Source organism: Cricetulus griseus, unplaced genomic scaffold (genome assembly GCF_003668045.3).
Source record: "Cricetulus griseus strain 17A/GY unplaced genomic scaffold, alternate assembly CriGri-PICRH-1.0 unplaced_scaffold_246, whole genome shotgun sequence".
NCBI classification, from domain to species: Eukaryota; Metazoa; Chordata; class Mammalia; order Rodentia; family Cricetidae; genus Cricetulus; species Cricetulus griseus.
Genome location: NW_023276971.1, coordinates 8,798 through 21,500, shown reverse-complemented (window position 1 = coordinate 21,500; position 12,703 = coordinate 8,798). Strand labels below are relative to the sequence as shown.

Sequence of the window (12,703 nt, the reverse complement as noted above, 5' to 3'; positions counted from 1 at the left end):
TGGATTTCTTCATGTGCAAACTTACAAATCTGTGAAAATATTTTTCCCAGGCTTTTCATTGGTTCATTTGCTTTGCTTTTTTTTAGTCCTGTTCCAGATTGATATTTCTACTTTATTTTATTTTGTCATTACTTTAGGTTTCTTTTGTTTTCTAATGAAAGATATATAAATGGAGTGTATTTGTGTGAGAGAAGAGTTAGGATAGGGTGTGAGGATTTGGGTGAGGGGAGACATTCATTAGAATATGTAGTATGAAAACATTTTCAATAAGGAATAAAAAAATAATTCTGTAAAAATTAAGGAAAAAGTCAGAGGAAGGAAGGAAGATAAATTAATTTTTGCAATAACTTTGTTGTGTAAATCTCCCATCTGCCCAACAACTACACATGTACCCACTGCTGTAATAATGACAAGGCTTTTTCATAAGCAACCAACTTAACTTTGGATCTGAGTACTATTCCAAAGAGGAAATATGTGTCTGGTACTATAATCCCTGGCAAAAACCCATGGCTAAGAATGTCATAGATCTGAAACAGGAAGTATTATTGTTATTTAATGAAACCAAGATGCCACTAATTTACCTTTAAACATCTGTGTTTGAACCCATAGAGAAATTCTGTGCTCAGACTCATCTGACTAGATTTTGTGTACATTAAATGGTGAGAATTCAAAAGACGAATGATTGCTCAGGGTGAAGAAAAATAAAAGAAAGGATCGTTGTGTCCTCAGCCTTCAAAGGTCAATCATCACCCTAAGAGTAATAGTCTATTTGAGATATGAGAGCAGGATATAGGGGGAAAGGGTACAGAATACTATGCCCTGGTCATGAAAAGCTACACCGTAATTATTTTACAGCAGCTACAGTTGCTTACATTGGACCTGTATATGAACATCCTATCAGTAATGAGTCTTGGATAATGGAAGGGCTCATGGGGTCCATCTATCTACCTTAGGAACTAATGAGTCCTGCTTGATTCTGGGTTAACAGGGTATTATTTTTTAATTTTATTTATCTCCAGGCATGGGCATGGAGTGGTTATCAACCTTCCTCTTTTTTAAGGACAAGGCTGACTCCCCACATGCAAATGCATCTTCTAGCTCCAAGTTAAATCCCCTCCTGAGCTGTGGGAGCTCACATCTCTCTCACAGGAGGCTGACCTCTGAGAAAAGGGGCTGTAGCCCAGAAGATGAGGCTGCTTGGTCTTCTGTACCTGGTGACAGCCCTTCCTGGTGAGTGTGACCATTTCATACATGTGTCCATGAGGGGATGTGACAACATGGATTGACAGAATTGACTCTTGTCTTCAGGTGTCCTGTCCCAGATCCAGCTTCAGGAGTCAGGACCTGGCCTGGTGAAGCCCTCACAGTCACTGTCCCTCACTTGCTCTGTCACTGGTTACTCAATCACCACCAATTACGCCTGTAGTTGGATCAGGCAGTTCCCAGGGAAGAAGCTGGAGTGGATGGGGTACATAAATTATGTTGGCAGCACTAACTATAACCCATCCCTCAAGAGCCGCATCTCCATCACCAGAGAAACATCCAAGAACCAGTTCTTCCTGCAGCTGAACTCTGTGACCACTGAGGACACAGCCACATATTACTCTTCAAAGACACAATGAGGGGAATTTAGAGTAAGTCCAGACAAAAACTTCCATGCAGAGGAGCTCTGGGCCATCAGGGGGCGCTCAGTCCTAACCAAGCCCAGTAACTTAAGACTTCAGAGCAGGGAAAGAAAAACATTGTTTTCCTCTGAATTGATTTCACCTCCCTAAGCACAGAGAAGAAAGGAGGTCTTTTCTCTCTAGGATACTGAAATGCTGTGTTTATATGAAGTCACATTTGTTTGCTTCTCACTGTGTCTCTCAAGACAGGGTGTACAGTAATATTTCTTGTCCTTTTGGTTGTGGTCCTAGCATTTACCATCTGAGCCATCTCTCTGGTTTAGGGAATATGATTTTTTTTTACATATAAGCATCATTTTGAAAGTCAGCTGACTTTGGCAAAGCAGTGCTTGACCCATTATAAGAATCTATTCAATGTTTGATTCCCCATTCCTTCCAACCTCAGATACATCTGCATGCCGTAGCACTTTCTAGAGTACTGACAGGAAGCAGTTGCTGCTGTGACTAAGGAAGGTGCCACAGACTGACTGGGATCCACACCTCACTGCAGTTGTGTGACCACCCCATAAGGCGGGTCAGGGATTTCCTGAGGTCAACTGTGCATGGCTGAGGTACAAAAACTGTTGTAAGGTTGCTACTCACACCCAAGCTGGGATTTATTGTGCAAACAGTGCTTGCATTTGCATTTTGATTAAAACCATTACATTAAACAAATTCTCATGTGTTTACACTGATAATTACTATTTTTAAAATGTGTGAAGAAGAAGCAGGTACCATACTGTAGACTACTGGGGACAACATTTGTAATTGGGATGTAGACTCCAACATCCATTTTGGTAGGGATACCTCCAATAACAACTTTTCTTAAATGAACCACCTGCCATGACTTACTGTTCAAGAGACATGGGAAGAGAATTCAGTGTGAACTCAGACACAAACCTCCCTACACAGGAGCTTGGGAACAACACAGGCCCTTAAGAACTGCTAGAGCTACTCAGAAATACTAGATGGAACTCAGTACTGAACTGACACCATGTGCTACCTTGTAAACGAGCATATGTCTGATTACATTTTAGAATAGGTGGTTTCCTCTTCCTGTTCAAATAATGTTCTAGAGATGCTTGGCCATGTCATATTCTACCACAATTTCAACCTGTTTCCATTCTCCTAAATACACCATTATTTCCCCATGGAGAATATTAGGTATATTGATTTCCCACATGGTCTGTGGCCAATAATCACTAGGATGGGAATCAAAAGAGGACTGGAGGGAACTCCAGAACCTCTGTGATCTCGCTTCTTAAAGTCTATTAGGTGAACAACACCAGAAACTTTTGATATGTGAAGTCTATAATTTTCAAACACAGTTAAAATTCATTGTCAAATATTCAACATATATTTAATTTTCCCATTTTTTAATATTTATTTTTGATTTTTATAAAACATTTTTACGCAATGTACTCTGATGTGATTCAATGTCCAGGTCCTTTCAGACTTCTTTCATATATCTACCAGTTCCCCACAAACATTCTTTTTCTCAATAGAAAGGAAACAAATATACAAAATGAAATGGATTTACCAAAAGAGAAAAAGCCACCATGAACACATGAACACATGCATCATACTGAAAAAATAAATACTAATATCTTATAAATATAAGAAGAGTGAAAATTCTCCCTATTTAGGAGTTTTGGGAATTTCCATTGACAGTTATCCTCATCACTACCACCACTTGGAAATCAATTTTGTCAGAGAAATCACCAGAAAACTTGGTTGGGATTCTATTTGGAAATTGCAGGATTAGGCTCATTTTATAGCCACAATGTCACACAGGTCTCAGGAATGGATCCTTCCTCAGACACAATGAAGATTTGGACCTCAGCATCCTGCTGCCTGATCTAGATGAATTCTACCTCCTTCTCCAGCTGGACTCGGTCCTTATCTAAGAAGCACCCAGCTCATGAATATGCAAATCATGTGAGTCTATGAATGTAAATACAGGGATGTCCACACCACCAACTACACATGATCAGTGTCCTCTCCACAGTCACTGAGCACACAGGTCCTCACCATGGGATGGAGTTGGATCATCCTCTTCCTGGTGACAGCAGCTACAGGTAAGGGCTCCAAGTTCCAGACTTGAGGAGGGGCCATGCACTCAGGTGACAGTGACATCCACTCTACAATTCTCTCCACAGGTGTCCACTGCCAGGTCCAGCTGCAGCAGTCTGGGGCTGAGATGAGGAAGCCTGGAGCCTCAGTGAAGTTGTCCTGCAAGGCTTCAGGCTACACATTCACTGATTATACTATGCACTGGGTGAAGCAGAAGCCTGGACAGGGCCTGGAGTGGATTGGATATGTTTATCCTTATAATGGTAATACTCAGTACAACCAGAAGTTCCAGGGCAAGGCCACACTGACTGCAGACAAATCCTCCAGCACAGCCTACATGGAGCTCAGCAGCCTGACATCTGAGGACTCTGCAGTCTATTACTGTGCAAAAGACTCACAGTGTTGCAACCACATCCTGAGTGTGTCAGAAAACCTGGATTAGCACAAAGCTGCCCTGGGACTGAGATAACAGAGAAGATTTCCCTGGAGACTTACACAGAAACCCTTATTCTGAGTGTCTGTTACTCTGTTTACTCCTCAGAGTCCTACAGTTCCCTGTTCAGCTTTTCAGAAGGACTGCTACGTATAATTAAGAATTATGCTGATTAAGAATGCTCCCACAGGAGAATCCTAGATGCCCCTAAATTGAAGAATGGATAGAAAACATGTGGTGCATTTACACAATGGAGTACAACACAGTAGAAAAAAAATGGAATCTTGAAATTTGAAGGCAAATGGATGGAACTAAAAGAAACCATTCTGAGCTAGGTAACCCAATCACAAAAAGACAAACATGGTATGTACTCACTCATATATGATTCTTAGACATAGAGTAAAGGATTACCAGCCCACAATCCACAACCCCAGAAAAGCTAGGTAACAAGGAGGACTCTAAGAGAGACATACATGGTCCTCCTGAGAAAGGGAAAGGGACAAGATCTCCTGAGCAAATTATGAGCATGGGGGGGAGAGGAGAGGGAGCTAGGAGAATGAGAAGGGGAGAAGTGGAGGGGTGAGGAGGACACGAGGGAGCAGAAAGAGTCGGGGGAAGAATAGAAGAAAAAGAAGATAATAGATACCATAATAGAGGGAGATACACTTTAGGTTTAAAGAGAAATCAGGCAATAGGGAAAGGTTTGGTGATCTACAATGATGACAACTACTAACAATCTAAGCAACAGAGGAGAAGATACCTTAAAAGTCCTACCCCGATAATGAGATTGATGACTGACTTATATGCCACCTGTTAGCCCTCATCCAGCAGCTGGTGGAAGTAGAAGCAGACACCCACAGCTAAGCACTGAACTGATCTGGAATCCAGTTGCAGAGAAGGACTAATGATGAGCAAAGGGGTCCAGCCCAGGCTGGTGAAACCCACAGAACCAGCTGACCTTAACAACAGTGGGGGGGCTCTTGGTCCCTAGTCTGAGAGCTGGGAAACCAACAAGGGACTGAATCAGACCCCAGGAACCTGGGTGTCAGTGAGGAGACCTCAGAAATCCATGGGGCCTCCTGTAGTAGATCAGTACTTATCCCTAGCATAGGTGTGGACTTTGGGAGTCCACTCCACATAGAGAGATACTCCCTGAGCCAAGACATAAAGATGTGGGCCTAGGCCCTATCCGAAAGGATATGAAAGATTCTGAAGACCCTCTATGGAAGGTCTCATCCTCCCTGTGGAGCAGAAAGGGTATGTGATAGGTAGGGTATTAGTTGTTGGGGGTGGTAGGAGAGGAGGGGAGGGAGAGGGAACTGGGATTGACATGTAAAACAATTTTGTTTCTAATTCAAATAAACTTAAAAAAGAATGCTCCTACAGGGTATCATATATTGATCAGCTCTTTACAAGGGACCACTACCACTGGCATGCTTTTTATTTTATAAAACAAGAAGGACAAACTGTGGGAATTCATTTCGACATGAGTATCTCTTAAATGTTAGAGATATTTATCTGCTATGCAAATGCAAATACTGCAGAGTCTGATGATTTCCTGCAGTGAGAACATGTTGAGGTCAAATAAGAAGGCAGAGCTGTGATGTGATTCATGGAAAGCCCTATTCTTTCTTTGTGATGTGATTTTAGGTAAAATCAAACTCAGACAGAGGAAGAGAAAAAAGACATTAAACAGGGGTGCTCTCCGGGCATAGATCCACCTATGGTCCCATTGACCTAAGCAGTGTAAATTTCCCTTTTCTACAGTGTAGAAGCAGGCATGGCTACAGGTTCCCCTACACTTCAGGACCTCTCAACCTCCCAGGCAGACAATGGAGGAACTTTTGGGAGATGTCTAGGCTCCTGTTGATTTTGATAACAGGCATTTCCAAAAATCACATTCTCAGCAAGGGATCTTCCCTCTCATGAGTTGAGTCTATCCTTCCCTAAAACCGATGGCTCCAAAATATCACATTAATACATTAAATGCTAGCAACTCATGGCAGCAAATGAGTAGATTCAATTCATTAGTGATTGCTCACACAAGATTCTAAAATGCATACATTCAAACACATCTACAATAAACTCAGACTCAGCAATAATACTTCCATATTACATCAAGGAAAGAAATCCAAGACTTACTTTTGGTGTCATTTAACCAAGAGAAAGTCCAAATTTGAGTTCTCTAAATCACCCCCACAATCTTCTTTTGTTCTTGTAACTGTCTTATATTTATGAGTCTAAATCTCTCTCCATCTCCATTTCTCCTCCTGTCTCCCCTCTCTGTGTTTCTGTCTCTCTCTCTCACTCACTCTTTCTCTCTCTTTCTTTCCTTCTCCCCCTTTCTCTCTCCCTCACTCTTCTTTTTGTGCTACAATCATCATTGTTCATCCATCAATATCTCTCTGTTTTCTTCCACTATTCTGGGCATTCATTTTATAAGATTTATTTAAACATATATTTTGTGTTTTCATCAAATGATTGTCACAGCCCATATAACACCACACATGCAATAGTTACTCTTGATTCAGGAGCATGGGAGAGTACATCACTTAAGTTTAGAACTGTGCATTATATTACTTTGTGTCAGTTGCTAACTTGGGAAATCCAAAGCAAGTATGGTTGGTGGTTACGTACTTCTCTTAAAGGAAAGTTAAAGGAATAGGCTAAATATATATAGTTCTATAGCAGTCTTAAGTCCTAAATGGCCTCAATGTATATTCTTCATTCTTGCTGGGGTACCAGCAAAGTCATTAGCCTCTTAGAATGTAAGAGATATTTTATTATTAGGTACTTCCATGCCAGTGTAAGTCTTCTAAATTGGCTAAAACTGCCATCAAATAATTTTACACAAATCTCACACAATAGGCAAATGCATGTACTTGTTAAATGAAGATAGGTTCTGACTCTATGCATTGATCTCTGGTCTCATAATGTCTGCATTGCAAGCCTCAGTGCCCTGATCTACACACTAAAGCCTATACAGAACATGGAGCTACTCTGATACAGCATCAACTTTCACAGTCCATTGGTGGTGGCATATTTTATAGAGCATTTGGTTAAGGATAAATGCTGTGATACTTGGCAATCTCAACGTCTTTTATTTTAAATATTGGTTTCAATTTGAGAAGCACTCCTATTTACAAATCAATCCCCCCATTCCCTTGCCCTCCCATCCTTCCATGCTCCCCACTGACCACCCAACCCACCCCCACCCACTCCCCAGGGATAGTGAGGCCTTCCACTGGGGACCATCAAAGTCTGTCCTATCATTTGGGGCAGGGCCTAGGACAATTACTTAAGTAGACATAAACCATTCCCAGATTTGGAGGCTTCATTTAGTTATGAGAGATGTCCATCTACCCGTTGCATTGTAAATATTGTAAAGATAGAAAGAGAGAGAAAGACAGAGAGAGAGAGAGAGAGAGAGAAAGACAGAGAGAGAGAGAGAGAGAGAGAGCGTTGTCTAATGACATGTACTCCCATCCATGAGGAATATTAGCAAAGTACTCTTCTCTTCTCCCCCAATTGGAGTTCAGGATATAGATTAACTTACAGTGTAAATTTGCTTGGTTTCCACTTCTTCTCAGTGAACCATTTTTTAGAGTTCTTAACTGATCTGTGAGTCCCAAGGTGCTGCCTCCTCCTCCTCAGCTTGACTCCTGTATCAGAATGTGTCAGACATTGATGTGGGGACTACAGCTGACCTGAAGACTTACTGTGTGTCTCTGACCTCAGGTGCTCTTCACCAGGTACAGTCTGATGAAATCAGCAAAGACCCTGCTCTATACCTTTGTCATATTATTTTATTGGGAACTGCTTCAGCTAGATCCTACCACACCTGTGGAAAGCCTGGCTTTGAGAGTGACGTTGGCAGTAATATTGACACAACATAAAATCCATCTCTGAAACACCCAGTCAGCATCTCCCATTAAACAAAGCCATTTATCCCTGCAGCTGAGCTCTGTGAGCACTGAAGTTTCAGGGATGTGTTCCTGATCAAGACAGACAGTGCAGCTTCATTGTAAGCAATGACAAACGAACCTGAAAGGGAGATCAGAAACAACAGGGGGCACAGTGAAACCAAGAATCCCAAGTAGAGATGAGATTATTGTGGATGGGACTCTGCGTCCTCTGTGGTTTCCTTTCTTATAGTCTTTTAACTGACCTGCACCTGCTGGTATTGACATATGACATTTCCATGCTCCAACACAGTGAAGATTATTTATTAAACACTTCACAGATTTGTATGTTCTTCTTTGTTTAAATCAGTTTTTATTTACTTTTTATGATGTATCTGAAGAAAATTAATCCAGGTTATTCTGGTCATTGACTGTCCTTTGTCCATATCCTTCTGTATAATTCCTACCTCTCCATTCACTGAATATCACACTGTTCCTTTCTCTTTGTAGAGAGTATGAGAATAAAAAGAGAAGGATCAAAATATAAGGCTTTAAAAATCTAAGAAAAAAAGAAAACCATGCAAACAAACCTTGAAAAAACACACAACTGTGCAACCATAAGATATGGGCAAAAGAGCAGTGAGATGAAAGGGAAATGCTCAAACAGTGTGATAAGTGACACAATATCTAAAAAATCAACATAGAGATCATTTTCCATTGGTTGTCTACAGCCGCACGTGTGTCAACCCTTAGATGGGTTAATATACCCAAAGGGATTCCACTGGAGAACAACAGTTTTTCCTTTGCAAGCAGTGTCAGTTGTAGAAACTTTGTGGATAGGGATGAGGACCTGTGTCCATGTCCCTTTCTCAACACTGGCACTGCATCTTGCTGGACTTGGCTCAGGCCCTGTGCAGGCTTTCACACTCTGTGAGTTCCCACGTGCATCAATCAATCCTGATTTCTCTAGAAGACCCTGTTTCCTTGCAGTCATCCTCTTTCTCTGGCTCTTACAATCTATTCAGTTTTGCAATTCTTTTTCAGAAACAAGTCTGGCCTATGGAGTTATTGTGGGGAAGTGACAGCAATGCAATACCTCATAGTGTTCTCATAACCTGTGGGGCCTCTCTGAACATTACCTCATAGGGAGTTTTCATGTACCCAGAATAGTGGTGTTCAATTACTCTCTCAGGTCGTCTGTGATGAGCACTGTCCACCCATGCATTTACCTCTTTTCAAAGATTCAGAAGTTAATATAAACAGAAATCTCATCTACGTTCATTCCACTCATCTTTTTCCAGGCTCATATCTCACATTACATGGAGCATGATCAGAACAAGCAGTGGGACAACACTAATATCTAATTGAGAAGCTCATCACCATCACTAATTTTCCATAAAATTTTCTTAAATCTATTATTTTTGATAACAATAATATACCATCAGATCCATAAAAACACACCAAATTCTGAACAAAAAGTTGTTCCATCCACTAAAGAAAATCTGAAATACAAAACTGTGGATCTATGAACTGCTGATTATCCAGACCTTTTGTTTTATAATAGCTTCCTAATTTATGTTTCTCTTACTCCATAGTCCACTTTTGATTACTTGCAGAATACCTGCTTTGATTAGCTGTGCCTTATGGATTCTATATCCTCTAAGGATATATGATAACTTATGTTTCAGGATCCTTATTTCATATGACCTTATAAAATACCTATGCATTTATTGTTATTTATTAATTTATTTAACAATTTGCTGTTTTACTTCTTTCTGCTCCTCCAAGAATCCTGTCCATTTCCCTCTGACTCCCCATCCACTCCTCCATTTCTCTTCGGTGGAGGGCGTGCCTCCCATGGATAGCAACTAAACATGACATGTCAAGTTGATGACACAACTCAGTATGAGGAAAAGTTTCACAAAGTCAGCAGAAGATTCACAGACAGCCTCTGCTCCCACTTTTAGGAGTCCCACAAGAAGACCATATTACACATCTGGCACATATATGCAGAGACCCTAGGTCAAACCCACTCATGCTCTGTGGTTTTCAGTAAAGTCTGTTGTATGAGAATTATCCAATTTCTTTATGCAGGAAAGAAGTGCTGTGAACTTTCCTCTCATCACTCCTTTCATAGTGTCCCAGTGTTTGGATATCTTGTGCATTCATTGTCATTGAAGGCTAGGAGGTCTTTCATTTGTTTCTTTTTTCTTTCTTCCTTGACCCAGCCGTTATTCAGGAGGAAGTTGTTTAGTTTACAGGAGTTTGTAGCCTTCTGTTTTTCTGTGGTTGTTGATATCGACTTTATTCCATGTTGGTCTGGTAGATCATAGGAAGCTATTTTAATTTTCTTGTTGCTGTTGAGACTTGTTGTGTGGTGGAGTCTGTGGGACAGATGCAAAGGAGGAACAGCAAGGAGGTCACCGCCTCTGTCTGGAGTTTCTTCCTTTGCTTATCTACACATAACAGGGCTGACTGAGTGAAACCTGTCAGAGCAATGATTTGGTCATCAAAGGACTCAAAGCAGAAATGACTTCAGATCAACAGCTCACTGAATTTAGTTGCTTTAAATGCAGCACATTTCTACAATTGCCACAGAAACAACAATGTCATAGTCCATAAGAGCTCTTAGGAGTGCCAATGTTTCTCTAATAAATGAATTAATATATCAATTAAACAATTAATTCCCAACTCTCCTTTCTAATACAGGTGTGGCTATCCAATGGCCTCTTGAGACTTATCACACAGCCACTAAGAAAATCCTACATGCTCAGGAGATATGGAAATGCATTAAAATCATGGCACTACAGACCATGTAACAGACACCTTTCCTTCCTGTGGTAACCACACATAGGAACTTATATTTAGTTTGAGGAAAATTAATGGCACAAAATTCAAAGATTTTTAACTACAACATCAAACACAATCATGAAGCATATATGTAAAAGCACTTTGTGCTGTGTTTACTATTTCACAAGGAGTGGCCTCTGTACTGTTACTGTTTATTTAATATGTATGCATGGTAAATTTTCACAGTGCTGTCCCTATCCAGGTTTCATTACAGTAATTTCATGTACACTTCATAATCATTGATCTTTCCATCAGTTCTCCTTGAATTATCAAATTGTAATTTTTAATTTTTATAACATCTATGAACTAATTCTATAATATCTGGTAAGAAAATCAGTAAAGACTACATGTAAAGGGGGGAATTTAAATTTAGGATATGGAAGCTTTTTATAAAAAATGAATAATATTTTAATGAAATCATGGCCATCACTTTTCATTATCTCTCAGACATTTGAAACACTTCCTGCTGCCTCTAAGGCCCACAAACACCTGAGAATAATATATAATAATATATAATAATATATAATAATAAATACGGCCTACCTCTGCTCATAAAACCAGCCCTGGCCTCACCCCGCAGGTCAGGCAGAGGACTCTAGCCCTGTCTTCCCATTCAGTGAGCAGCACTGAAAACATGACAATCAACATGGGGTTGAGGCTGCACTGGGTTTTCTTTGTTGCTCTTTTAAAAGGTAGATAACACGGGATGCTGAGTGTGTGAGGAGACTTGAGTAAGAGAGACAGTAGACTTTGTGACAGTTTCTTCATCAGGATCCTCTCTGTTTGCAGGTGTCCACTGTGAGGTGCAGCTGGTTGAGTCTGGTGGAGGATTGGTGAAGCCTGCAGGATCACTGAAACTCTTCTGTGCGGCCTCTGGATTCACCTTCACTGACTATGGCATGAGCTGGGTCCGCCAGGCTCCAGGAAAGGGACTGGAGTGGGTTGCTAGCACAGACAGTAAAAGTTATAATTATGCAACCGATTACGTGGATTCGGTGAAAGGCAGATTCACCATCTCCAGAGATGATTCCCAAAGCATGGCCTACCTGCAAATGAACAACCTGAGAACTGAGGACACGGCCACTTATTACTGTACAGCTGACACAGTGAGGAGTCTGCAGTGTGAGCCCAGACAAAATCCTCACTGATAGGGTTTTATAGCCAGCAGGGGGCGCTCAGCACACATAAAGCCCAGGTTCAGGCATAATTGATTATTTTTTCTGTATTATCTAGGTGACCTCTTCGTCTTCTGATTTTATGGGGGACCCATTTTGTAATTAACGACTCTAGGAATTGATCATACCTCTAAAAATTATGACTTCTACTTTGACAAACATTCTTAATACAACTATGTCACCTAGACCTACCAAATAAAATGCAGAAGGTTTCTATGAGGAAAGAGTGATTCTCTGTGGTCACCAGGATCAGTGTTGGGGAAGCTCTGGATACTCAGGTGGACTTTTCCCTCACGCTGTGGTTAGGGCAGATCCATGACTGCACAGTACTATTAATTCAGAGGGAACCAAGTTGAAGGGGAGACAGGCTCAGTCACAGTAAGCACCTTGTGTTGTCCAACCCCTTCTGCTCTTCTGGAGGGCTGCAGACATAAGGCTAAGAATTGGTAGCATTGAAATTTTAATTAAATTATTTTCATTACTGCATTCATCACGGTGTCTTCTGCTTCTGTCTTGAATTAGATGAGTCTGGTTCTATCTCTGTACTCTCAGAGCTCAGACACACATCTGGAGCCAAGGGATGGCTGCTGTGTGGTCTGGGCAGTG

General features: G+C 40.9%; 1 gene segment (V, D, J or C); it reads left to right on the top strand.

Annotated features, from left to right (window-relative positions):
- Positions 1-1,187: 1,187 nt before the first annotated feature.
- LOC118237943 lies at positions 1,188-1,622 on the top strand. The segment is given in 2 exon segments: positions 1,188-1,230; positions 1,309-1,622. Coding segments are annotated over 2 exon segments (357 nt in total).
- The last annotated feature ends 11,081 nt before the right edge of the window (positions 1,623-12,703 follow it).